Source organism: Barbus barbus (genome assembly GCF_936440315.1).
Source record: "Barbus barbus genome assembly, chromosome: 3".
Taxonomy (NCBI): domain Eukaryota; kingdom Metazoa; phylum Chordata; class Actinopteri; order Cypriniformes; family Cyprinidae; genus Barbus; species Barbus barbus.
Genome location: NC_136731.1, coordinates 22,103,596 through 22,130,101, shown reverse-complemented (window position 1 = coordinate 22,130,101; position 26,506 = coordinate 22,103,596). Strand labels below are relative to the sequence as shown.

The following is a 26,506-nucleotide window of genomic DNA, read 5'->3' as shown; positions in this document are numbered from 1 at the left end:
TTACATTTTAAAAAGCTTAACTTGTATTCTGTAACTTATTACATTTTTAACGTAACCTTCCCTACACTGTAAATTGTTTCATGCTGCATGCATGCACTATAATGACAGCCACCGAGACAGATTTAGAAACTGCACTTATCTGAATGTTTTATTAGGAGTAAGGATACACTTACTCAGGCACATTAAGATAACTGCCTCAGGCTACTTTGCAATAGAGATTCAGTTGTTGTGTGCATTCATTTAATAATTGTGTAGTGTACTATTAAGAGGTTCTATGCATTATATTACCTGACTGATTGCTTCAGCTCAGTAAAAATATTAGAGTATGGCACTAGATCCCACAATCAGGGGTTGATTTCAATTAGATAAATGAACTGTAAATCACTTTAAGCATCTGTCAAATGTGAATATATGATTAATTTTCCACAGTTTGTATTTTCCCTACTTTCATGTAGACATCAACACAGGCTTGGAAAGGATACGCAAAGGATGCTTACTTTGCGTGTAGAAGTACGGCAGTAACTTCTCTGTAAAGACATGTTTGAAAGTGTATACAATTTCTTGACGTGATGGATTTGAAAAAATCACCTCCCCTCTGTCCCAGTTCAGCTGGACCAAGATCCTCTGCAGTTTCTCCTCCATTTTTATTGCAGTTGGGGGTGATGCCATAGCCCTGTATTGCCCATCCCGTAGACAGATGGTCCAGAAGCCTTTCTCTGGTCTGGCAGGTACTTCCTGATCTCGCTTCACATGCTCACTGGCCAATCCCAGGATCCAGTCCTCATTGTCACCAACCTCAATCTCCCAGCTGTGGCTTGCGGAGCTAAAGGTAATGCAGCCCAGCACCTCTGCACTGATGTGGAAACGCTCAGGGTTACTGGGGAGAACTTGGTTTGGGGTGCTATAGCGGAGACTGGTCAGGTCGTCTGACAGCGTCAAGCAAGGGTGGGCTGTGTTTGGGTCCAGAATTACTGGACCTGACAAAGAAAGACAGACATTGAAAGCATACACAAAAAAATGTTGTGAGGTATAGCACGTTATTACTTGACAACTGTATTATTTTAATCACTAGTCAGCAATTTTTACATCACATGACAAGTCCCGTATTACTGAACTATTTCAGTTGTAAAATAAATGAATTGTGGGTATTTATACATGCTTTTGCGTAAAGGTTACATTTGTACTGCACTCTCAGAAAAAAAGGTCCATAAGCTGACACTGGGGCAGTATCCATTCAAAAGGTATACTTTTGTACCTTATTTACTAAGTGGTGCATACTGGTAAGGTATTTAGTTCCTAAATAGCACATATTAGTACCTTATAAATGGGTATTGCTCCAGTGACAGCTTTTGTACCATTTTCTGAGAGTGTGAAAAAGGTTCCTTTTAAAACCCCAGTTTCTCTTTAGTGTTGACATTATCAAAACCAGGATTTAGCTGTGTTAACTTTGACAATAATATACTAATATTAATACACTTTAATTGCTGTTTTATTTGTCATTTACAGTTAACTAGTTTGGAATTAAATAATTTGAATAAAAGTTAATATGACAAAATTCCAATATACAGCATGCAGTACTATCAGCATTAAATACATACAGTATAACTATACAGCAAAATAAATTAACCATACATTAGCCCTCTGAGATATTAAGGTTAAAATTTAGGCTATTCTTATCAATGTTCTTTCTGTACATTAAAGAGATACTTACTGTAAGGTGCAACTGCCTGCATCTTCTCCCAGACCTTGTACTTGAGATTCCCAAGATGCTTTGATTCATTCAACAAAGATCCTGACATGCCTTCCGGGTCCTGAAAGGTAGTCCATGTTCTGCAAACATTTTATTTTATTTTATTTTATTTTATTTTATTTTATTTTGAGCACTGGTTTTGCATTATAATTTCCATTTTGCCATGCCAATGTTGAAGCAAAATATTTTATCATGTAAAAGTACAGCAATTTTTAAAAAATATATATAAAATAATCATTAAGTAATCTCAGGTTTTATTCATGACAAACCATATTTATCTTCTTGTGTTTTTGGAACCTTTGATGTACAGTATTTATAATTATCCAATTCTAGGCTTAACTGTATATATTATCCCATACCATGTGAGTTGATGGTGATTCAGTCTTATAGTTAATAAATTGTGATTTTGTTTAGATCAGGAAGTTACTTAAATAAACTGATTATAGTAACTGACATAAAATGACAGAGAGAATATATTTTTGCACTGTATATGGTTTAACAACTAACAAGAAAACTTAACGTGGAGCAAGTTTCACCCCAAACGGCTAAAGGACGCAGCATCTCGTTCCCTTCAGGGAACCATGGTTACATACGTAACCTGAGACGTTCCCTTCCAGGAACTTCGAGCTGCGTCCAGCGACGCTTTGGGAACGAGAGACCAACGCCGCCAGACTGACAAGTCCCTGCCTGGTGTCAGGACAATAGGACGGACGAGCCTGGAGTGGCTCGGATGTCGAGGTTATAGAACCTGGAGAAAGTCAGGGGCGTGGACCACCCAGCAGCGTTGCAGATGTCCTGAACCGGGACACCTGCCCAGAAGGCCTTGGAGGCCGCCACACCTCGGGTCGAGTGCGCTCTGACTCCCAGCAGCGGGGGACGCTCAGAGGCCTCGTATGCCAGAGAAATGGCATCCACTATCCACCTGCTAAGAGTGGGCTTCGTAGCCGGAAGACCCCTCTTAGGGGGACCATAGCACACAAGCAGTTGGTCCGATTTCCTCCACAGGGATGACCTGTGGATGCACGTGCCCAGTGCTCGCACTGGACATGTACAGTTGTGCTTCTCCTGGTCTGGTTCCCTGAAGGGAGGGGGACAGAAGGCCTGGAGTACGACTGGCTGTGGTACGACCGATGGGACCTTAGGTACGTACCCCACGCGGGGGTAGAGAAATACTTTCGCCATGCCGGGCGCAAAGTCAATAGAGGCTGTTGACAGGGCCTGAAGGTCACTCACCCTCCTCAGAGAGGTGATAGCCAGCAAGAAAGCGGTCTTAATGGTGAGGAGTCTATCAGTTATCTCCTCAATAGGCTTGAAAGGTACCACAGCCAGGTCCCACATAGGGACACGGGAGCGTACCGGCGTCCTCAGCCTCAGCGCACCGCGGAGGAAACGTGTAACTAGGGGGTGTCTACCCACTGTCTGGCCACTACTAGGGGCGTGGTATGACGAAATAGCTGCCACGTAGACCTTAATAGTGGAATGGGTTAACCCTGCAGAGAAACGGGCCTGCAGGAACTCCAGAACTGCGCGAATCGGGCAGTTGACTGGGTCAAGCTGGCGGTCCCCGCACCAAGAAGTGAAGAGCCTCCACTTCAAGGCGTACAGTTTCCTCATGGAGGGAGCTCTGGATTGGAGGATGGTATCGACAACCTCGGTTGACAGACCGGAAGCTAAGAGCTGTGCCCCCTCAGGGGCCACACCCACAGCTTCCATAACTCCGGGCGAGGGTGCACGATAGTGCCCCTGGCCTGTGAGAGGTGATCCCTCCTGACGGGCACTTCCCACGGAGTGCCGTCGAGGAGAGAAATCAGGTCCGAGAACCATACTCGGCCCGGCCAGAACGGTGCTACTAACAGTAGACTGACCTCGTCCCGGCGCACTCTCGCCAGAACTCTCGGGAGCAGAGCGATCGGGGGAAAGGCATACAGACGAAGCCTCGGCCAAGTCTGTACCATAGCGTCCAGTCCCGTAGGAGCTGGAGGAGCTAGAGAGAACCAGAAGGGACACTGTGCTGACTTTCGATTCGCAAAGAGGTCCACCTGTGCCTGGACAAAAACTCTCCAAATCTGCTTCACCACCGCGGGGTGAAGCATCCATTCCCCGGGCCTCGGCCCCTGTCTCGACAGGACGTCTGCTCCCACATTGAGATGCCCAGGAATGTGCATAGCTCTCAGTGATAGGAGCTTGCCCTGGGACCACACAAGGATCTGGTGTGCCAGCTTGTACAAGGGGCGCGACCGCAGACCTCCTTGGTGGTTGATGTAAGAGACCACTGCCGTGCTGTCGGTGCGGACCAGCACGTGGTGATCTCTCAGGTCCGGGAGGAAGTGCTTGAGTGCACGGAACACAGCTAGGATCTCTAGCCAGTTGATATGCCACATCAGGTGGGGACCACTCCACAGACCGCGGGCAGGGTGGCCACTCATGACCGCACCCCAACCGGTGAGGGAAGCGTCCGTCACAAGCGAGACGCGGCGACAAGGAGCTCCCAGTACCGGGCCCTGAGACAAGAACCAAGGGTTCCTCCACATGTCTAAGGCACGAATACAGCGGCGTGACACTTTGACAGCGCGGAGCGGGTTTCCCCTCAGGGAGACCTCCCTGGTCTTGAGCCACCACTGTAGGGGTCTCATGTACAGCAGGCCGAATGGAATCACGTTGGACGCAGCTGCCATAAGCCCAAGCAGTCTCTGCCACTGCTTGACAGTGAGTGACTGGCCCTCTTGCACTCTCATGACTGCCGTGAGGATCGACTCGATCCGAGCAGGGGACAACCGAGCCTGCATTGTGGTCGAATGCCACACCACGCCTAGATAAGTGGTTCTCTGAGCTGGAGAAAGCGCACTTTTCCTGGCGTTTAGTCTTAACCCCAAGTCTTTCATGTGGACGAGAACGACATCTCGATGCCGAATCGCCAACCGCTCTGATCGAGCGAGGATCAACCAATCGTCGATATAATTGAGTATGCGGATGCCCTGCAGTCGCAACGGGACCAGTGCCGCATCCACACACTTGGTGAAAGTGTGGGGTGAGAGTGCTAGGCCGAAGGGAAGAACCCGATACTGGTACGCTTTGCCCCCGAAAGCGAACCTCAGGAACTGAGAAGGAAGGATGGAGACATGGAAATAGGCGTCTTTGAGGTCTATCGTGACAAACCAGTCCTCGGACTTGATTTGAGACGCGACCTGCTTGACAGTGAGCATTTTGAACTTCAGTTTTCTGACTGAGCGGTTCAGCAGACGCAAGTCCAGTATGGGCCTCAGCCCCCATCCTTCTTTGGAACAATGAAGTACCGGCTGTAGAAGCCGGTGTGAACTTCGTGAGGAGGAACCAACTCGATGGCTTCCTTCCTCAGCAAAGTAACGACTTCCTGTTCCAGCACCAGAGCCTGCTCGGGGCGGACCGCAGTCACAACAACCCCGTTGAACAGCGGGGATGACCCGCCGAACTGAATGCGATATCCATTCGCTATGGTATGCAGGACCCAACGAGACACATTCGGCAGCCACTGCCAGGCTGCCAAACGATCTACTAAGGGAATCAGTCTCTCGAGACTGACTTCTGTAAGAGACGCGGCCAGACCGCTGTCTCCATGTCACCGGAAGGAGACGCGTGATCTGGCGGCTGAGGTGAGTTTCTCGGCTCCGCTGTGCTTACGGGTGGAAAGACCTGAGATAAACACTCGCTGGGACCAGCTGCGCCTTGGGACAACGGCAGGGTTGGCAGACAAGTCCCCGGAGGGCACCGGGGGGAGACGGTCACTGTGTACCACGGTGTAAGCCGCTCCACCCCAGTAGGGGTCGCCCGTCAGGACCTTTTGCGCTTCCCTGTGCGAGGAGCTGGTATGCGGAGGACGCTGCGCCTGCCCAGCAGCCCCCTGCCGCATACCCTCTGCCCACTTAAAAAAGATGTTGTACGCAGAGGCTTAGTGGGCAGCGCAGGAGCCTTCAAAGACAATGCCGTCGAGGGAGACAGATAGCTCGCAAGCATCTGCTCGACCGGCGGCATCGCCCTGTACCCGCGCTCATTCAATTCCCTAACGCTGCCATAATAATCAGCGGAGGGAATGAATGGTCGGGACGAAAAAGGTTTCACCCATGATCTCGACACCTCGGTGTGGAGATCGGGGAAAACGGAAGGCTCCTATGTAGAGGTGGCGGCTGCGAGCGCCGAAAACGCTTATCCAAACGGCTAGTCTGCAGCTCAGATGCTCTCTTGGGGACCAGCTGATGTCAAGCTTGGCCACTGCCCGAGTAACCACCTCTAAAAGCTCCTCATATTGGCGAAAGAGGCGGCGAAACCTCGTGAACGCTCGTCACATCAACCTCCTCGGAGGAAGAAAGACGCAGCGTCAAGCCCTCGTCTCGGGGGGAAGAGACCGCTTCCAAACGAGAGACGGGGCGCCAGATCTGGCGGATACGGGAGGAGATAAGGACACGAGTGCAGCCGCCGCTCTGCCTCGGCAGAAGCGGGACCGAAACCACGCGGAGAGCTCGTGAAGGCTCCCTCCTCGAAGAGAGCACTCCGGGTGCGGAGCTTTTTTTTTTAACAGCGGCAGCCGCTCGCAATGATGGCAACCGGCTCCCTCGAGAGCCGATTTTGCGTGCTCCGCACCCAGGCAGACTACGCACAGATCGTGTGTGCCCCCACTCGTGAAATAGTGAGGGCAGGGACAAGCACACAACCTGAATCGCGGTCTGAAACTTTCGCCCCTAAGTTTAAAACCTCGTGAACGCTCGTCACATCAACCTCCTCGGAGGAAGAGAGACAAAGCGTTGCGCCCTCGTCTCGGGGGGAAGAGACCGCTTCCAAACCGAGCCCCACGAGTGCAGCCGCCGCTCTGCCTCGGCAGAAACGGGACCAACACTGCTTGGAGAGCTCGTGAAGGCTCCCTGCTCGAAGAGAGCCCTCCGGGTGCGGAGTGTAAGCAGCGACAGCCGCTCACAATGAGGGCAATCGGCTCCCTCGAGAGCCGATGACGCATACTCCGCACCCAGGCAAACCACGCACAGATTGTGTGTGTCCCCACTCATAATATAGCGAGGGCAGGGACGAACACACAACCTGAAACGCGATCTGGAATCGCCCTTGCATTTGGGTATCTTTTTATTTTTGAAAGACAGACAACACCAAATAAGACTGACACACACAGAGCGCTTCGCTGAATGACAAAAAGCTGACGCCGGCTCCGCCGCACATGCTTATATACTTCCTGGTCGTGACATCACCCCGCCCGTGACGCCTCGCCCTCCTTTGGACTGATTACACCTGATATTCAGAGCATGGTCACACTGATGGCGTTCCCAAAGTGTCGCTGGACGCAGCTCGAAGTTCCTGGAAGGGAACTTAATGTGTGACACTGACACTGCGAACTACGTTTAGGTTGCGATCCACTAGTTAAAAACCACTAAATTAGAAGCAACAGCAAAGAAAAACAAAAAGTAACGGAAAGAAAGTCATAGGCATAGCCTACTTACCCGTCTATGATAGCTTTGAAGTTCTGTAAAAGATTAACACAAATGAATGACTCAGTGAATGAATGAGCAGGTGTTGTTCCAGCAGATGTCAATATTCTCACCTGTAGCAATGTTAAATCTTCAGCTTTTATGGTTTGCTCCATCGTCATGATCATGTCTGTAAGAGATGATATCCTCTGAGAGTTGTCATCATCTCTGTTCTTCACAGCTGCAACCCTGCGCTCTTCCTCCTCCTTCAGTGCTGATAACCTGCACTCTTCCTCCTCATAAAGAAACTGATGGAGCTTGAGAAACTCATTCTTCATTTGTCTCTCAACCTGCTGGGCCTGATTCTAAGATAAATAATTGATATTGAAGAAATCTACTGACTGATCTTTTGACAAAAGCATTATCTGATTAAATATATTAACCTTAATGTGCTCCAAAGTAATAGCTGAATATTGTCTTGCTTTATTGAATTTCTCCAGCTTACATTGCAGTACCTTCATGACAGCAGTCATTTTATCCTGCAAATAAAATATTGTTAAAGTAAAACCACAGATACATTCCTTAATGTGTGTAAAATGGTACTTCAGGAAAGATTTCGCTTTGTTTCACATCAGAAGTGTCTATCACACAATTAATATTAAATTAAATTAATAATCAAAGAGAAACCAGTTAAGTTAACTAATACTAAAAAGAAAAAAAAATACTTGAAAATAAACTTTGACTGAAATAAATTATTATTATTATTATTATTTCCACTAGTTACTAAGGCAACATTTCTTATGTTCATTTAGAAAACCTATCGTTTGCAATTTATGCATTTATGCTGTCAAAGGTGCGCACACATGAAGATGGTGCTCATAGAGCGCGGGAGTATTGAACAGAGTCATTGTTGCCGCTTTAAGCCTTGAATGGATAAATACACATAGTTGTATGCCTCAAAATGCCGTCTTTGCAAGTATCCTAGTAAACACAGTCATTTAGGTCTTAAGTAAAAGGAATACACATATGTAACAGTATATTGGATCCGGGCAGCTCTTAAAGTGACAGCAGTCTGCTTTAATAAGAAAAAATATATATTTAATTTGCATTATTTACATACATTTTTATACTTTTGATTACTTCATGAAATGTATGTACTGTAGCGTTTCTTATTTATTTGTTCTACAGTAGTTTTTTGTCCTATTACAATTAGTTTCTTATTTTTATTTAATCACTGATTATTTATTTTTTCAATTAAGGCTATTAGTTTTTTGTGATACGGTATAAAAAATGTTGATATCATAGAGACTTTATTTAAAGCAAAAAAAAAAATATATATATATATATATAGAGAGAGAGAGAGAGAGAGAGAGAGAGAGAGAGAAAGAGGTTTGTTTTGTTGTTCATGTTTAGTGAACTATGTTGAACCGCAAAAAATGTAAGAACAAATATATATGATGTATGTTAAAGTTCCTAAAAATATAAGAATATAGTTTAAAAAAAAAAAAACTTTAGCTGAAATTAAAATGAAAAGGGAATATATATAAATATATATATATATATATACTGTATATATATATATACATATATAAAACTATAAAAGTATCTCAATTATAGATGAGGGCATCTACCACAACCTGTCCATGTTGTCATTTGCTAATTTGTCTGCTTCTACCAAATTTAAATTTTTACCAAATTAGTTTGATTGGTTGCACACATTTTTATGTTAACAACAAAAAGATTTGGGAAGTCTATGCATGATCATCCAAACTATGCATGATAAGCTGTATTTGCATTTGACGTTGTTTCCTTCAGAAAAGACCTACACCCCACTAGCTGAGAACAACCGGCACATAACAACTATAAATGAAGCCTCTCTTTTTCAGCACAAACTTCTCTCTGCAGAGTTATCCAAATCCAACTGTGCAAGTACACTCTGAAAGATTTATGTCACATTTTGGATGGAGTTGATCACATTTTCCCATAATACAATAGGAGGCATATGCCACAATGAGAGCTTGAAGGAGGGGAATGCAGAAGGCGTTGTTTGAAAGCCTGCCATGATCTTTTTGGCCGAACACTGAGATCATGTCAAAGCGAACTTGATAAACAGCATTCTTGTGCCCTGCCGCTGTAAATCAGTAACAGAGAGCAACACAATGTAACACAGTTTGTCGAGACAATGTGGCACTGTCAAACTCTACCTTGCAGTCCAGAGCTGCCTCTTCCGTGGGAGAGCAGTCGTGACCTTTGTGCATTTTTGAGGCTTGGCACACCACGCAGATGGGCTCATGATCCACCAAACAGAAGAGTTTGAGCTTTTCTCCGTGTCTCCAGCACAAGATGTTCGATCCAGATGCACTGCCCTGGCCTCTGCCCAGCAGAAACGCTTCACACAGGTTTTTGAGGGCCCGGTTTGAAGCAGGGCTTTTCTTGGAGGTCCTTCTCCTGCAGATGGGGCAGCTACGAATGACCGCGCTCTCCCAGAAGTGCTCCAGACAGCTCCTGCAGAAACTGTGGCTGCACGGCAAAAGCACCGGATCCTGGAAGATCTCACAGCACACAGGACAGGAGAGGTCCTCTTCGGGAAGGTTTGCAGACATGTCCTCTCGCAGGTACTGGGGTTTTAAGAGGAGGGATTGTAGTCTGGGTTAACAGGTGTTCTCACTCCGCTGGTTTCATGGAGCTCAGTTTGTTTTAACATGCATCAGAAGAGAAGGAGGGGTCTAAGCACACTGAACTAGTAAAACTAAAAGTCAAGTGTTTTGAATGATGGCAAGAGCCGAGGGTAGTTGATCCACATCTTTCAGCATGCTCCCGCAGTCTGATTTGAATAGTAGGTGTGGTTTCTTCCCATGCATCACATTAAATACATTATTCATAGATCATGTGTATAAATGTACATATGCATTGTGACATACACATGCAAATCTAATTACTGTAATGCAAAACAATCATTCTAATTGTTTACATCATAATTGTGTAATGCTCACGTATCATGGAAGTTTTGGTGTTGTACTGTTTAATTTACACTAATCAAAATTATAACAGGAATTTATTTATTTAATGCCATAAAAGTATTGTAATGATAGCTAAATCCTTTAGTATGGGCTTAATTGTTATGAAAAAAGACACAAGGTAAAAGATTTACCTCCCTGTTTATTTATTCATTTATTCTGTAAACTGTGGTGACTTGAAGTTGAACATCTGTATTTACATTCTAAGTGACGTTTTGTTGAATGTGTGGCTGTAAAATTACAGAAATGTAAAAATGTATTAAAATCTGCTGTTGCAGAGAGCTGTGCACTGTTGCTTCACAATTTCATGTTTAACACAATGTATGTTTTTTTTATTATTTGAGAAATTTACTGGAAATTTCTGAGTGAAAATAGTTTCACAGTAAATCCTACATGATTTTTTCAGTATAGTATACCAATAACGGCCAAATATTTCAGATTTCAGCTTTATGATGATCTTGTGCATCATTTACAGATACTTATAGGCATATATGATGTTGTTCTGATTTTATAGGCATAGATAGATAGATAGATAGATAGATAGATAGATGGATGGATGGATGGATGGATGGATGGATGGATGGATGGATGGATGGATGGATGGATGGATGGATGGATGGATGGATGGATGGATAGATAGATAGATAGATAGATAGATAGATAGATAGATAGATAGATAGATAGATAGATAGATAGAAATTATACATTCAAAAATGTTTATCAGCACCACAGTCATTTTGCTTCAAAAGTCAAATGACAAAATGAGAAAATACCCTTACAGATGAGTTCCAGGCTCCAGGCATTTTGTCCCTTGCTGATTTCTGACAGTTGTTACAACAGAATGGAATCTACAGGCTTTTTCTAATGGTTCTAAACGGTTTCATATGGCCACATCACCAAACTGACTTCTTATGATTGATTATTAAGCACATTGACCACACATCTGTTAAAATGTCGATTTAAAGCAGGCTATATTAGGGCTTCAAGGCTAAAACATAATTAAAGAAACACAGTATGAACCAGATATTGCCTAATAATTTAGCATCAGTCACCAATCCATCTCTTGTGGATATGGTCCTGCTCCAGTGTAGCCAACCACAAAAAAAATCCCATAGTCGTGACGTATTGTCAAGTATGGTGACCCATACTCGAAATTGGTGCTCTGCGTTTAACCCATCCAAGTGCACACACACAGCAGTGAGTAGTGAACAAATGCACACACACACACACACATACACATACACACACACCCGGAGCAGTGGGCAGCCATGCTGCAGCGCCCGGGGAGCAGTTGGGGGTTCAGTGCCTTGCTCAAGGGCACCTCAGTTGTGGTATTGAGGGTGGAGAGAGCGCTGGACATTCACTCCCCCCACCTACAATTCCTGCCGGCCGGGGACTCGAACCCGCAACCTTTCAATTGCGAGTCCGACTCTCTAACCATTAGGCCACGACTTCCCCAAAATAGTACCATAGTAGTTTATTACTGTAATGAGAAGCCATTCTCCATTCCCTTTGCAATATTTTTCAGACATGCCTTTATAGTCGTTGGTCCTTGGAGAGTCGCCTATCAACTCCGTCCAAATCACAGGCAGCATCCTGTCTCCACGAGCTCAACGTCCTCCTTCTCTCCTCCAGTCTTGGTTACCATGGCGATGACGTCATCTTGCACCACAAGCTCAGCCCAGTAACGGAGTTCAGAGGCGGGCGTTGATCTCCGAGCGACAGAGACGGGCAGAAAAAAGCAGCTCCTCCGTTAGCGTGCGGCCGAAGACAGCCCCTAGATTCCTGGAGCACCATGCGCGAGATTGTGCACCTGCAAGCCGGCCAGTGCGGCAACCAGATCGGAGCCAAGGTAAAGAAAATAAATAAATAAACAACAATGCTGCTTTTTGAGAACTGATGGCTCAGATTTGAACTTGCACGCAATGCCCTCCAAGGCGACTAATCCACCCTAAAAACAATCTTCTAGAAATACATTGCAGTTCGGTTCGATTCATTTTGCAGTGTTTGTCAGCTGCATGCACGATTTAAACCGCATTTGTCCGATTTGTGCTCAGAGATGTGCTTTCATTGGGCGTGGAAACGTCTCACCCATTGGACGATGGAGAGTGAAACATTCATTTGTTTTTTCCTTGTTCTAATTGTGGTAATCAAGTATGGCACATTTATTGCAGTTAGAGCAGGGTGATCTATTTTTGACGAATACGAGACTGAATTGTTGGAACTGGTTCCTCCTGTCTACGGGAATGACCTACTTTACGCTTAATTGGCATACGCTAATAAAATACTCTACTTTTGGTATTTAATATTTAGCAAATATATAAAAATGCATTACATATTTATATAATATTTACGGATGCATCCAGTCTGTACTATATTTGGTTAATCTCTGAAAGAAAATAACATCACATTCCTCGGACTCATTGGAATCAGTAAAATGTGCATAATCCACAAGCTTCTAAATATAAGTTAGAGAAACTTTCTTTAAAATAAGTATATCAAAATATTAATTGTGAATGATCAATATAATCGAATTATTTTCGTTGCATTTCATTAATTGCTCAGCATCGTTGATTCTTTTGATCCTACGTGAAATTGTAACTACATATTTGATGCTCATTGCATTATTTATTTATTTATTTATTTTTTACTTATTTCTAATGAGATAAATATGATTCTTTCTTCGTTTTTCTGTCTCCGTCTGCCTCTCACCCTCTCCGCCCTGTTCTCTCTCTCTCTCAGTTCTGGGAGGTTATCAGCGATGAGCACGGCATCGATCCAACCGGAACATATCATGGAGACAGCGACCTGCAGCTAGACAGGATCAGTGTTTACTACAATGAGCATAGGCGTAATTTACGGGTGGGACGGGTGGGACATGTCCCCACCACTTTTTACCAGGCTCGATATTGTCCCCACCACTTTTAAAAAGTAACTGAAAAATAGATTGCGTAAGGTATGTATTAAAGGAAAAGCACCATCTACAAATCGTCACTCTTCATAATCTAATTCATTCATTTAACACATTTTTCCGCCGGTCAGAAGCTTTTCAACGTCCTCAAAGATTAATATTAAGTCTCGTTGTGAAACTATCGCGAGATATGCGCCATGGGATATGTAGTTTCCTTTCCCTATAATTAGTCTACAGATCCTGTACCTTTCTTTTTACGATGTTCGTATTGTTTGGATACTGTTTCAAGGTTGAAATATTTTATTTGAGATTTTTGAGAAGATTAATTGGACAATATCTCTGGTCCACAAGTCAAATCATCACTCACTGTAGTCATCATTGAAGGCTGAATAATAGTTAAAGCACTTTTAGGCAACAGGACAATTCTATGTTATGACTTTAGTTCATAGTCCTTTAATTCAGTTTTGTATTAAATCACAGCGCGCTCCAGTGGCCGCTAAAAAACATGATTTGCGACAGTATGTCTATATTCACGTAAGTTAAATATAATATGTTTTCGTGTTAAGCAAAGTAACTTACTGTGCGTGGCTGCTTCACTAAAAAGCTTCTTATATCACTTCCACACTTTCTTTTGGACATTTTGTTGATGTTTTAACATTTATGCTATAGGTAGCAACATTTACCGTTAACTAGCCTTTACATGTGGGGTGGGGGAGGAAAAAATAGAGCTTTTATAAAAACGTCATAAAAAAAAGATTCGTCAAAAAATTTCATTTATTTAATTATTTAATTAATAAAGGTAGTTTAACCATTTTAAACACAAATTAACTCTCATTCATGTTTTACACAAGGTTTTGCGTAGTTCAGGATTGGTTAAATTATTTGATTGGATGAGGAGAATTTTGTGGGCTTGTCTTGACTCTTGACGTAATGTTGATTAGAAAATATGCAAGTAATTCAAAGTAGAATGAATCGTAATACACACATACACACACACAATTGTGCAATTAATGAAAACGCTGCAGCTGAGCTGACCATGAAATGGTAAGTTCACCATATTTATCTTGCGTATTTTGATTGATATTAGCTACCCTGGATGTGTTGTGATAAGCAAAACGTAACATTCACATTGTGAATGTTACATTTTGCTTATTCGGATGTTTATGGACATATTTGTGAATGTGATGCATGTGTACATCAAAGTGAAAATTAAGTGCATTTCCAACTCTGAACTCAGTCCCCAAGTAAATTCGGTTATTAAATAAACAGATAGCAAAACGAGTTGTGCGGTGTCCCCACCACTTTTCAAAGCAAAGTTACGCCACTGACAATGAGGCTACAGGTATTAAATATATATATATATATATATATATATATATATATATATATATATATCATGAAGGTTGCATAAGCAATAATTGTCAGCTACTTTAGGCCCTATGCAATATTTAAATAAATAATCATATTTGGTGACAGAATAGTGGAAAAGGTCTGAGGCAACATTGAAATTCTGGGATGTAAAAGCAGTGTTTTTATGGCTAACAAAAAAAAATAATAATAATAATAACAATAATTAATATTATTATTAGAAGAAGAAGAAGAAGATGATGAAGAAAACTAATAAATAAAATAAAAATGAGAAACGCTGCCTTGGCAACTAACTAAAATAAGATTAACTAAAATGACAAAAGCACATAAATGAATCTGAAAAAATAAAAGCTAATTCAAACTATGAATAACAATATAATAGTATACAAATAATACTAAAATACACTGTAAACATGACAATAATATGTAATTATAATGTTATTTATAATTATTTTATAGTCACTAATAAAAGGTAAGCAAAATTGTCACATTGTAAATTCCTTTGCACTAAAGAAAAACCAAGCTGATACGCTTTGAATCATTCTCAAATCATGTTGGATAACGTGATAATTAGATCATTAGGAACTTCACACTGCTCGAGTGCTGCTATCATTACAGCAAAAGGAGGACGCAAAGACCATTTATTCAAATTTCCGAAATTCATTTTCAGAAATGATGCTGATTTGAATGAAATACTGATTTGTATAGTTTTTAGTTATGCAGATTTTAAGATAACATTGCAGTCTCAGATTTTTAAACATCATTGTATGTGCACAGAAATTTGCGTGCACACTGAAACAAATGTCTGGTTAGTATGACCTACTGTATCCATCTTTTTGTTTAGGTGGGAAGTATGTTCCCCGTGCGATCTTGGTGGATCTGGAGCCTGGCACAATGGATTCAGTTCGTTCTGGACCCTTTGGACAGATATTTAGACCTGACAACTTTGTGTTTGGTAAGCTAATGTGCTGCTACAGTATAATTTTTCACACTTAGTAGGTATGAATCCACACTGACAGCAATTAAATGGTGTCTTCTGTTGGATGCTAGAAGGAATTCAAATTTGACATGGTGGATGTCAAATTTAACTTTAGTGAAACTTTAGCTATACAAAGATGGTGCACTCGTATTATGAATTGGAGAAAGTTCAACACACAATATGGCACAATAAGTTTTCTAAAAAAAGAGTCAATCGCCAGTTGGTAAAGTCATCACCAGCTGCTGTAAGAAGCTCTGGTTGCACGTTGGCTTTACCAACCTGAAAACCTTTTTTAATGCTATTTAGCACAAGAAATAGCATTTATGGGCCAACATGTGCCAGATTTTGTTGCTTGTTTGAATTTTGTTAAGCAAATGCAAGTTTGGCCAGTTTTTGAGATTTCTGGATCTCGCCATTCAAGCATGAAGATGTTGCAAATAAGTGAACACACTTTCCTTGAACAGGACTTTCAACACTAAATTTTAATGATTGCAGGTCAGAGTGGTGCTGGAAACAACTGGGCCAAAGGTCACTACACAGAAGGAGCGGAACTGGTGGACTCAGTACTGGATGTTGTTCGTAAGGAAGCAGAAAGCTGCGACTGCCTGCAAGGCTTCCAGCTCACCCACTCTCTCGGCGGTGGCACTGGCTCCGGCATGGGCACCCTCCTCATCAGCAAGATCCGCGAAGAGTATCCCGACCGCATCATGAACACCTTCAGCGTGGTGCCCTCGCCCAAGGTGTCTGACACCGTGGTGGAGCCCTACAACGCCACGCTATCAGTCCACCAGCTGGTTGAGAACACAGATGAGACCTACTGCATCGACAATGAGGCTCTCTACGACATCTGTTTCCGCACTCTCAAGCTCACCACACCAACATATGGCGACCTCAACCATCTCGTCTCGGCCACCATGAGCGGCGTCACCACCTGCCTCCGCTTCCCCGGCCAGCTCAACGCCGACCTCCGCAAACTGGCCGTCAACATGGTGCCCTTCCCACGTCTGCACTTCTTCATGCCCGGCTTCGCTCCCCTCACCAGCCGAGGCAGCCAGCAGTACCGCTCACTCTCCGTTCCCGAGCTCACTCAGCAGATGTTTGACGCCAAGAACATGATGGCCGCCTGCGACCCCCGTCACGGCCGCTACCTGACTGTGGCCGCCGTCTTCCGTGGACGCATGTCCATGAAGGAGGTGGATGAGCAGATGCTGAACGTCCAGAACAAGAACAGCAGCTACTTTGTCGAGTGGATCCCCAACAACGTCAAGACCGCCGTGTGCGACATCCCACCCCGCGGGCTCAAAATGGCGGCCACCTTCATCGGCAACAGCACTGCCATCCAGGAGCTGTTCAAGAGAATCTCGGAGCAGTTCACCGCTATGTTCAGGCGCAAGGCTTTCCTGCATTGGTACACTGGTGAGGGTATGGACGAGATGGAGTTCACAGAGGCCGAGAGCAACATGAACGACCTGGTGTCTGAGTACCAGCAGTACCAAGACGCCACCGCCGAAGAAGGCGAGTTCGAAGAGGAGGGCGAGGAGGAGGTCGCTTAAACCTCAACCGCCTGGAAAAATAGTGTCCCTGCCACTCTATTCCCCATATTTCATCCTTCTCACCACAAACCAGTGCGCTCCAGAACAATGAATGGGTTTTTATATTCAGTATCCATCAATGACAGTCACCCCCCCTCCCCACCAGTGACATTTTGAGGAATTGTGAACTTTTGGTTTGGTTTTGTGTTTCTGAATGTTGTGAATGCACACCATCAAATCCCCCTCACATCCAAGTGAAACGCAAGTGATTTTAACTGTGAAGCCTTTGGATTTGAGAATGATGTAACTGGTGTCAGTGTCACTCTGAATAAAGGCTACTAGTACATCTGAATTGTTCTTTTTTCAGAAGTCACAGAGGGTTTCATGCATGTTTTAATTTACATTAGTGGTGAGCACAGGATGACTTAAATTATTTAAAATAAGACAAAACAAGCTATACAATGAGCAAAAACAGCTGAAAACCAAAATGTGAGCTGACATATTTCTTATTTTGTTCCCTCAACAACTCATTTTTAGGAACCATAGATCTCACGGTCTTGGAAAACTTGGATATATTAGGGAATAAATATAAATGTTTCTAGTTATGTCAAGCTCTAATATATTTAATCGGTTAGAAATTACAAAGAAAAGTTATTTACAATTACAAATAAAAGGCTAGAAAAGTAATACTTTCATTATTCTTTAAAATTAATTATTTTTAATTATTTATTTAATATATTGCCACTCAGTGTTTGGGGCCCTGAAATAAATTTAAAAAAAACACATAAATTATAATAAATGAATTTGTTATTAGTTTCTTGATATTATCATTCAAATGCACAGTATGTCATTGTTGCTATTGTATTTTGCCAAACCAAAGAAAATGGCAGCATAAAACAACTGCCTGAAAGACAAACTAGACCACTAGAGAGCAGTGTTCCTGAAAACAATAAACTGAGTATGCTTTTCTTAGATTAATCATCGCAATAAACTCTTGCATTGTTCTTGGCAAGCAAATTTGTGAGACACAGCCGTAAGCAATGCTGTTATACGCTTCTTAAGAAAGACACTCCTCCATGCACACCCAGATATTATTGTAGTGTCAGCACTCATAGGACATTTATGTAATGTCATGAAATTTCAAAGTAGCCCACACCTATCCAATTACAAATTTTCAACAGATGTTTGTGGATTGGGTTAAAGGCCTTATTTGCCACCTCATTTTCCAATACAGAAGTAAGCTATTTTCTGTGAATGTAAAGACATCTGATTAATTAGCTGCTAGCCAAACTAGGAGAAAAACAGTAAACAGTAAATCTGTTTGCTCTACAAACTAATGTTGTTACAATTACGATAATATAATAATATGATAATGTATAGGCTACCAGTTTGAAAAAAAAACGTTAAAAATATTATACAATTATTATTCTGGGTTCCAATGAGTAAAATTGACCTTAACCGAGACCTTAACAAAGAACGCAGCCGTCTTTATTTTGTGGTGAACATCTGTTTTTGTGGTAGCTCTGTATAGCGAATGTCATATCAATAGTAAATAGACTGGGAAGATTTTAAAAAGAGCGGTTCATTTATAATTATGTATGACCTTTCACGCTGTGGAAATACAAATGGAAGACAGAAGACAACCAGCCCGTAGTTGTGCTAAATTCCACAATATAGAATAAACTATAATAGGGCACAGCAAATTATTTGCTGTGTTATAAAATTATTAAGTGTTATAAAAATAACACTTAATTAGCCTAATAAAATAATTTTTTAATGTAAATTTGTGTTGTCCTCAATATTTTTAACATGGAACAAATATTTTATAAAAGCAAAGGCGCCTGAGGCTTCTATTCAAATAGTCTTCTATTTAAAAACAGCATGATTTAGCAGATTCTAAAAAGGTGAAATTTGAAAAGGCACTCCAGTGAAACATAATGCATGAAATATTTGAGTGTAAACATTCATGCTATGATAAAAGAATCAAAAACGATTCCAAGTAGAATCCATTGTTGCACTGATCAAATTTGTGGACAGTTAATATTAGAATAAATTATATATATATAAGGAAACATTACTGCGGTAAATCTAACCAAATACAGCCATTGAAATAATTTGTGAAAATAATTGTTGTGGTTTCAACAAACATACCAGATATGAGATTATGAACATCCTATATTGTGAACAAATTGATTTGAATAAATATTTAAAGGTGTAGTGTGCATAATCTAGTGCCAACAAACAGAAATGAAAAATTGATGACTAATTTAAATTTAAATTTAAAGTTTCAAATGCAGCCAGCTTCCATTATTCAGTCAAATTCACACCATTGGTTGAGCTGGTGCTGATAAAGGGATAGTTCACCCAAAAATTAAAGATTTGTCATCATTTTGTCAACAAACAGTTGGCGGTAGCCATTAACTTCAATAGTATTTTTTATTTTCTTCCATACTAATGACTACCATCAACTGTTTGGTTATACCAACATTTTTAAAAATGCCTTCTTTTCTGCTCAACAAAAGAAAGAAAATCATACAGGTTTTGAACAACTTGAGGGTGAGTAAATGATAACAGTGATAATTTTTTTAGTATTCCTTTACTAAAACTATTCCTTTAAGTCTGGCCCATTTTGAATTTAAAACAGATTGCAAATCTGTTTTGTGCCACTAGGGGTGCAGATATTACACACTTCACCTTTAAACATATCTTTAACACTACATAAAAATATCAGCATTTGTATGTGTAAAGCAAGCATTAAAACAGGTAACACAACATCAAATTAAGTATTCAGAGAAAAGCTACTAGCCAAAATGGCATGAAATGCTAGATGATTTGTACTGTGAAATATGTGGCCTTTTGGAGAGAGGATCTGTTCCTTCAAGTTTCTTCCAAGTAGTCAGACTAGCTTTGTTTAGCCAAAACATTGTTGTGCCTTGTGCCTTCAGAAACTGTCCTTAGTTAATGTTTATATGTTTAACCGTTTTGGAATTGAGTCACTATTATCATGTGCTGCTGGTTAGTCATAAACCAGTGTGTCAAATCAGTCTCTCCTCCTTGGGTAATTTCAGAGCGTCAGGCGTCTCAACACTACGTGTTCCTGACTGCTCTTCTGTGCTGGGTCGATACGTCCCTTCCGTCTGTCTCTTCTTCTTTACCACACAGAACAGAAACACCAGAACAGCCGTCAAAATAGCCAGTAGTCCCACGACCACACATGGTACTACAATGGCCACAATATTAAGGCCCTGGTCCTGGAAAAAGAAAAGTAGGAATGTTAATCAATTGGAGCAGTACAACAGGATTGCATAAAGAAAACAGATATTGTCATATGTTTTAATTCCAAGTCAATTCGGAATTGTAATAAAATTCCTTAGTTTCAATTGAGGTAGCAAATAAGATCCAGGGTTACACTTTATTTTAAGTGGTCCTTGTTAGAGTGTAATTATATGTTTAAATGCTGAATGATATTAACAACACCATGTACTTCCTATAGGGTTGACATTTGGTTTAGGGTTAGTTGCATGTAATTATGCATAATTTACTGTTATTAAGGACACTGAAAAGTGGTAAGTGTTACAGCATGCAGTAAACATTTCAATTTAAGGATATAGTAAAATGGAATAAAATTAAAAGAAATTCATACTTTTGCTTCCACCAATTTATAATTTAACAATTTAAATATGTTCAGTATTTTTATCAATCAGTATGAATTATCTATAAACATTAGTCAGAAAGATTTTTATTATTACTGTTATTTTCTTTAAATAAATTAATAGTTTTATTCACCAAGTATGTATTAAATAGTTTAAAAGTGTTTCCACAACATATTAAGCAGCACAACTGTTTTCAACATTGATAATAATAAGAAATGTTTCTTGAGCTGCAAATCAGGATATTAGAATGATTTCTGAAGGATCATGTGACACTGAAGACTGGAGTAACGATGCTGAAAATTCAACTTTGAACACAGGAATAAATTACATTTTAAATTATATTGCAAAAGAAAACAGTTACTTTAAATTGTAATAATATTTCACAATATTACAGTTTTGCTGTATTTTGATCAAATATCAAAGCATGCAGCCCTGGTGAACATAAACTTATTTCAAAACATTAAAAAAAAAAATAACCTTATTCGAGATTAAATGTCTTGTTCTCAAATTTGGGGAACTATGTTTCTTAAAAATCAAATGAAGAGTATATTGGCCAACAGTTGATCAGATATTTATAAGAGAAATAAACGTATTTTAATTTCTAGACAGATGATGTGCTTCAGGCTAATATATGGAAGGGGAAATAAACACCTGACTACACTTCAGGAGAATTTCTACTTACTGGGCTGGGAGTTGTAGTGCTATTGGGCATTGTGGTCGTTTCCCCTGCAAATAGAAAACATTACAATGAAATGACAACTAATTGTACAAATTATGATTTACAGACACTAATATCATTTTGGTACTCGTCCTATGGCTCACAAATCTTTCATGGTTCTTTAATGACAGTGTTGCAGCTCAAAGCAGCATGTTTTGGTTCTTTAATATTTTATTTGAGGTGTCAGTATCATTTAAAGTCACATTACTATGCTGCGCAGTGCGCACCTTTGTCATAGAGCTCACTATGAAGGCTATATTTCTGAGAAAAAGAAACAAAGATATGAGAATGAGAAGTAAATGTTAATAAAATAGGAATTTTATTCAAAGCGCACCGGAGCTTGCGCTCTCGTGGTGCTTGCCGTTGCTAAGCAACCATGAGCTTAGCCGTTGCTAAGCTCGCCTCGACGACGAGAAGGTTTCAGTCACAAACTGTAAAAAACAGGTTTCAACCAAAAAACAGTAAAAAAAAACACGTTTCAACCATAGACTGTAAAAAACACGTTTCAACCATAGACTGTTAAAAAACAGGTTTCAAGACTGTAAAAAACTGGTTCCAACCATAAACTATAAAAAACACGTTTTAACCATAGACTGTAAAAAAAATGTTTCAACCATAAACAGTAGAAAACAGGTTTCAAGACTGTAAAAAACAGGTTTCAACCATAAACAGTAAAAAACACGTTTCAACCAAAAAACTGTAAAAAAAAACACGTTTCAACCATAAACTGTAAAAAACACGTTTCAACCATAGACTGTTAAAAAACAGGTTTCAAGACTGTAAAAAACAGGTTCCAACCATAAACTGTAAAAAACATGTTTCAACCATAGACTGTAAAAAACAGGTTTCAACCATAAACAGTAAAAAACATGTTTCAACCATAAACTATAAAAAAACACGTTTCAACCATAAACTGTAAAAAACATGTTTCAACCATAAACAGTAAAAAACAGGTTTCAACCATAAACAGTAAAAAACAGGTTTCAACCATAAACAGTAAAAAACAGGTTTCAACCAAAAAACAGTAAAAAAAACAAGTTTCAACCATAAACTGTAAAAAAAAAACAAGTTTCAACCATAAACTGTAAAAAAAAACACGTTTCAACCATAGACTGTTAAAAAACAGGTTTCAAGACTGTAAAAAACAGGTTCAAACCATAAACTGTAAAAAACACGTTTCAATCATAGACTGTTAAAAAAAACACGTTTCAACCATAGACTGTAAAAAAACACGTTTCAACCATAGACTGTAAAAAAAACATGCTTCAACCATACACTGTAAAAAACATGTTTCAACCATAAACAGTAAAAAAACAGGTTTTTTTGGGGAAAATTGGCCAAAATATTGAATAACTTATCTATCACATACAAATTTTTGTCTACAGTAACAATGTCCTCCCTCGTAATACCACAAAAAGCCAAAAGCAATTAACAGTTCACAAATATAAACTAAATATAAACTAAAGACTATTTAGAAAAGAAAAAAATAAGCAATACATCTATTAAATAAAACTGCACTTGTCAAGTAATTACATTGTCTTTAATCATTTTGACTGGATGATATCATTCACTGTATATGCATTGATGATTTTGTTGTTGACATAACATTTTGAATCTTCAACATTATGAATGTCTCAGTTATTTGGCCATTAGCTTTTCTAAAAACGGCATCATTATACTAGTTTGGCCTTTCCTGAGAGCATTATAATGGTAATTGCTGTTAGTAGGTTCAATTCATTTTCATGAATTTCATGAGTTTAAATTGTGTTTTTTAATTCATCAGTTCAAAAGTGCAGGGATGTTTGTATGCCATTTTTCATGTATAGCAAATGTTTTGGTCTCCATTGGTAAGATCTTCTTTCTCACATTTTTTTAAATAAATTACTTTATACATCATTATAATTGTCTCTTTGTTTAATATAAAAAAAAGCAAAGAATCAGCTGGTGCCCATACTTAGCCTCAATTCTGCAAGGAACAACAAATCCCTCACACCCCAAATAATCTCAAAATTTGCCAACTTTGTAAAATCTCGATTTTGGACTTTGACAAACTAATGTGAATTTGAAGGTCAGAGAACAAATTATGGTACAAACTGCAGACTTGATTGAAAATAAATGTTACACTTGGAAACTGATGATTAAAAGTAATGTTTAAATGCTATGACAACACACACACACACACACACACGGTATAGAGATTGAGAGAGAAAAAGAGAAAGACAGAGCGAGAGAGAGGGAGGATACATATAAAAAAGCAAAAATGTTAATCATTTACAGGAGTAAATAATCTCTCAAGGGCAAAGATTACTTTAAAGAAGCAAAGAAACTTGCTGCAAGACGAGTCGTGAAGCATGCATCAGTAAATTTGACCATTTTTAGTCCCACTTTAGTTTGGGGACCAACTCTCACTAACTAACTAGGCCTACCACTTTTACCTCAAACTCTTAATTTGCTGGTTATTAATAGTTTTAGGTGTAGTATTAAGGGATTTAGAATTTGGAAAATTGGATATTTTGTATTACAGTAATGGGTCACACTTTATATTAGGTGGCCTTAACTACTATGTATTTACATCAAAAAAATAAGTACAATGTACTTATTGTGGTTATATCGTATTGCGAAACACTTTTGCTGCTATTGAGGTGGTATACGGGTAAGGTTAGGGACAGGTTTGGAGGTATGGGTAGGTTTAAGGGATGGGTCAACAGTGTAACTATAAATGTAATTACAGAAATGAATTACATATGTAACTACATATAGGTATTTTTAAAAATATAAGTACAATGTAAAAACATATACACAAAAAGTGCATTGTATCAAATGATCAATTTCAATGTAAGTGCACAGTAGTTAAGGCCACCTAATATAAAGTGGGACCCAGTAATGAGAATTTGTGGCTGAAATGTACCTACGTCATGAAAATAATGTCACAATACAAAAAATCTTAGTGAGTCACCCTAAAAATTGGTCTATTTTCTATAAGAAAAATAAAATTTATTACATCTTTCTTGTGATTTTCAGGGTGAAATATGATCTGGGCAGGTTTTATGAGATTGATGGTTTATGAATACACACTTCTCGTACTTTCTGTACCATTTTATGACTTTGCAACAATACCTTAAATGTTTCTGCAGGAACCTCGACATGCTTGAGCTTGTCTGTTTAAGAAACAGTCCTGTACTAACTAAGTCCAAGAGGAGTGTTCCTCGGCACTTGTGTTCAGATTAATCTGACACAACTCCACTGAGCTGTTTAAATACAGTGAGCTTTAACAGTGATTAATAGTCCGGATACTCTCAAAGTTCAGTTTCAGACATGACAGTAGAGGTGGAGCGAGTGACTCACCCTGGGCCGAAACATTCCTGAGAAGCAGCAGCAGCAGAAAACTCCCTGCCAATAGCCCAACCTGCCGTATCATATCCAGGATGGAGTCAATCTGCACCCCTACCCTCAACCAGAAGGGGCTGATGCTCCGGGTAGGGTGGAGTAGAGGTGATCAATAAATCATATCCGAGATCAAAGAATAAAAGCAATCCTATCTGTCTATACTGAGCTGCAAAAGAAGAGTAGGAACGTCTGTTAGGATCTGAAGTTGCTTTGCAAATTTGATCGTTCATATCGTATAAAACAAACAAAATCAGTTATAGTAACTAAATTACAAGTGACCAGAGGCGGACAGCAGTCGAGTATTTTTACTCTGCTTTAAAAGTACATTTTTCAAGTGTCTGTACTTTATCAGAGTGTTTTTCTTTAGAAGACTTTTACTTCACAACATTCCCAAAGCACAATATTGTACTTTTTACTGCACTACGTTTCATATTAAAATCATTTAATACGTGATTGCATTAGAAATCTAATACTTTCTTACTTTTACTCAAGTAAAAGTAATTCAGAGTTTTGAAAGAGTATAAGAAAGTACTACGTTTTTAATGTTCTTAAGTATTAAAGGTAAAACACAACTTTTATTTATGAAATGTAGTGTAATGTAGTAAAAGTTTTCTGAAGAAAAGTACAGATATTTTTTTTATTTACTTGAGTAAAGTAAAAATACGTCACTACTGTCCACCTCTGCAAGTGACTAACTATAGAGAAGCAGATAATTTAGCTTCCTAATCATTATGCTCTCCAAAATTAAATGTTGGATTTAAAGCAGATAGACATATATCCAAATGCACTGATTCGTTCCATGGTAGGCCTTGATGTTTATTCCTCTGCAATTTCAAAAAACCCTGTAAATTCTTTTCTAGTAAATATTTCTTCAAGATGTATTGGGTGTGTTTAATACATAACAGCTGACCCTGGCCATATATAACAGAAAAGGGTATTTATTTTTCATTTCTCAACCTGTAACCTTTATCCAGTCCACGACACGCACATTCCTTCCACTTATTTGTGTTGTTAAGCAAACAATTATCCATATGAGGCACATAAACAGAAACAAACTCATACCTGTGTGTCCACCTTCATAATCCACAATGTTTGCAGACGAATATATGTAGATTGTATATCAATATATCTGACCGTAGCTCGCTTCCGCCTCACCTTACCGGTGAAATGAAGTATTTAAACCGAAACTATCGCGACACTCCGGCGTCCTGCTCATAATAATAATACATTGTCCTTCGAGATCCTGCCCTGCTATCAATGGTGGTCTTGTGCTGTTGGTATTTACTTGCGTGTTGAGTGAATGCTCGAGCAGGGTTTTTCTTCTTCCTAAACTCTCATCGCTGATCACATGGTTCAGTGTCGTGTTACAACACCTGAGTCCAGCTACTACCTGTGGCGCGAGACAGTCGCGCTATTGTGCGCAACATGCACCTGCGACGACTTCTCTGACGCACATCAGCAGCACTATTTTAATTTTGTGTCCGTGCTAATTAGAATAATACGGATGCCAAATGGTTTGCATGTGTAGGCTATCTGACTGATTTGAGGTTTTAAATCGAAGCTATTTTTAGCTGTCATTAAACACACACACACACACACATGTTGGTTTTTGTGGTTTATGGGGACTCTCCATAGGCGTAATGGTTTTTATACTGAACAAACTGTGTGTGCTATTGTCCCAACCCTACACCTAAACTTAGCCCTCACAGGAGACTTTGTGCATTTTTAGATTTTCAAAAAAACACCA

General features: G+C 40.1%; 3 protein-coding genes across 3 annotated transcripts; 1 reads left to right on the top strand and 2 right to left on the bottom strand.

Moving 5' to 3' along the window:
- Positions 1–447: 447 nt before the first annotated feature.
- LOC306858430 (zinc-binding protein A33-like) lies at positions 448–9,810 on the bottom strand (the record flags this gene model as incomplete). The annotated part of the gene is made up of 6 exons (XM_079398982.1): positions 9,399–9,810; positions 7,638–7,733; positions 7,329–7,559; positions 7,228–7,250; positions 1,712–1,830; positions 448–977 (listed from the first exon to the last, which is right to left on the bottom strand). The coding sequence occupies exons 1-6, from the start codon at positions 9,795–9,797 to the stop codon at positions 448–450; spliced, it is 1,398 nt and encodes a 465-aa protein (XP_079255108.1). The 5' UTR covers positions 9,798–9,810.
- Positions 9,335–17,349, top strand: LOC306851837 (tubulin beta-4B chain-like). The gene is made up of 5 exons (XM_079388293.1): positions 9,335–9,809; positions 11,740–12,063; positions 12,954–13,062; positions 15,335–15,445; positions 15,965–17,349. The coding sequence occupies exons 2-5, from the start codon at positions 12,007–12,009 to the stop codon at positions 17,020–17,022; spliced, it is 1,335 nt and encodes a 444-aa protein (XP_079244419.1). The 5' UTR covers positions 9,335–9,809; positions 11,740–12,006; the 3' UTR covers positions 17,023–17,349.
- A 1,114-nt stretch (positions 17,350–18,463) lies between these two features.
- On the bottom strand, positions 18,464–26,283 carry LOC306857384 (protein crumbs homolog 3-like). Its single transcript, XM_079397307.1, has 4 exons — positions 25,822–26,283; positions 24,718–24,925; positions 21,337–21,380; positions 18,464–20,252 (listed from the first exon to the last, which is right to left on the bottom strand). The coding sequence occupies exons 2-4, from the start codon at positions 24,788–24,790 to the stop codon at positions 20,037–20,039; spliced, it is 333 nt and encodes a 110-aa protein (XP_079253433.1). The 5' UTR covers positions 24,791–24,925; positions 25,822–26,283; the 3' UTR covers positions 18,464–20,036.
- Positions 26,284–26,506: the final 223 nt, after the last annotated feature.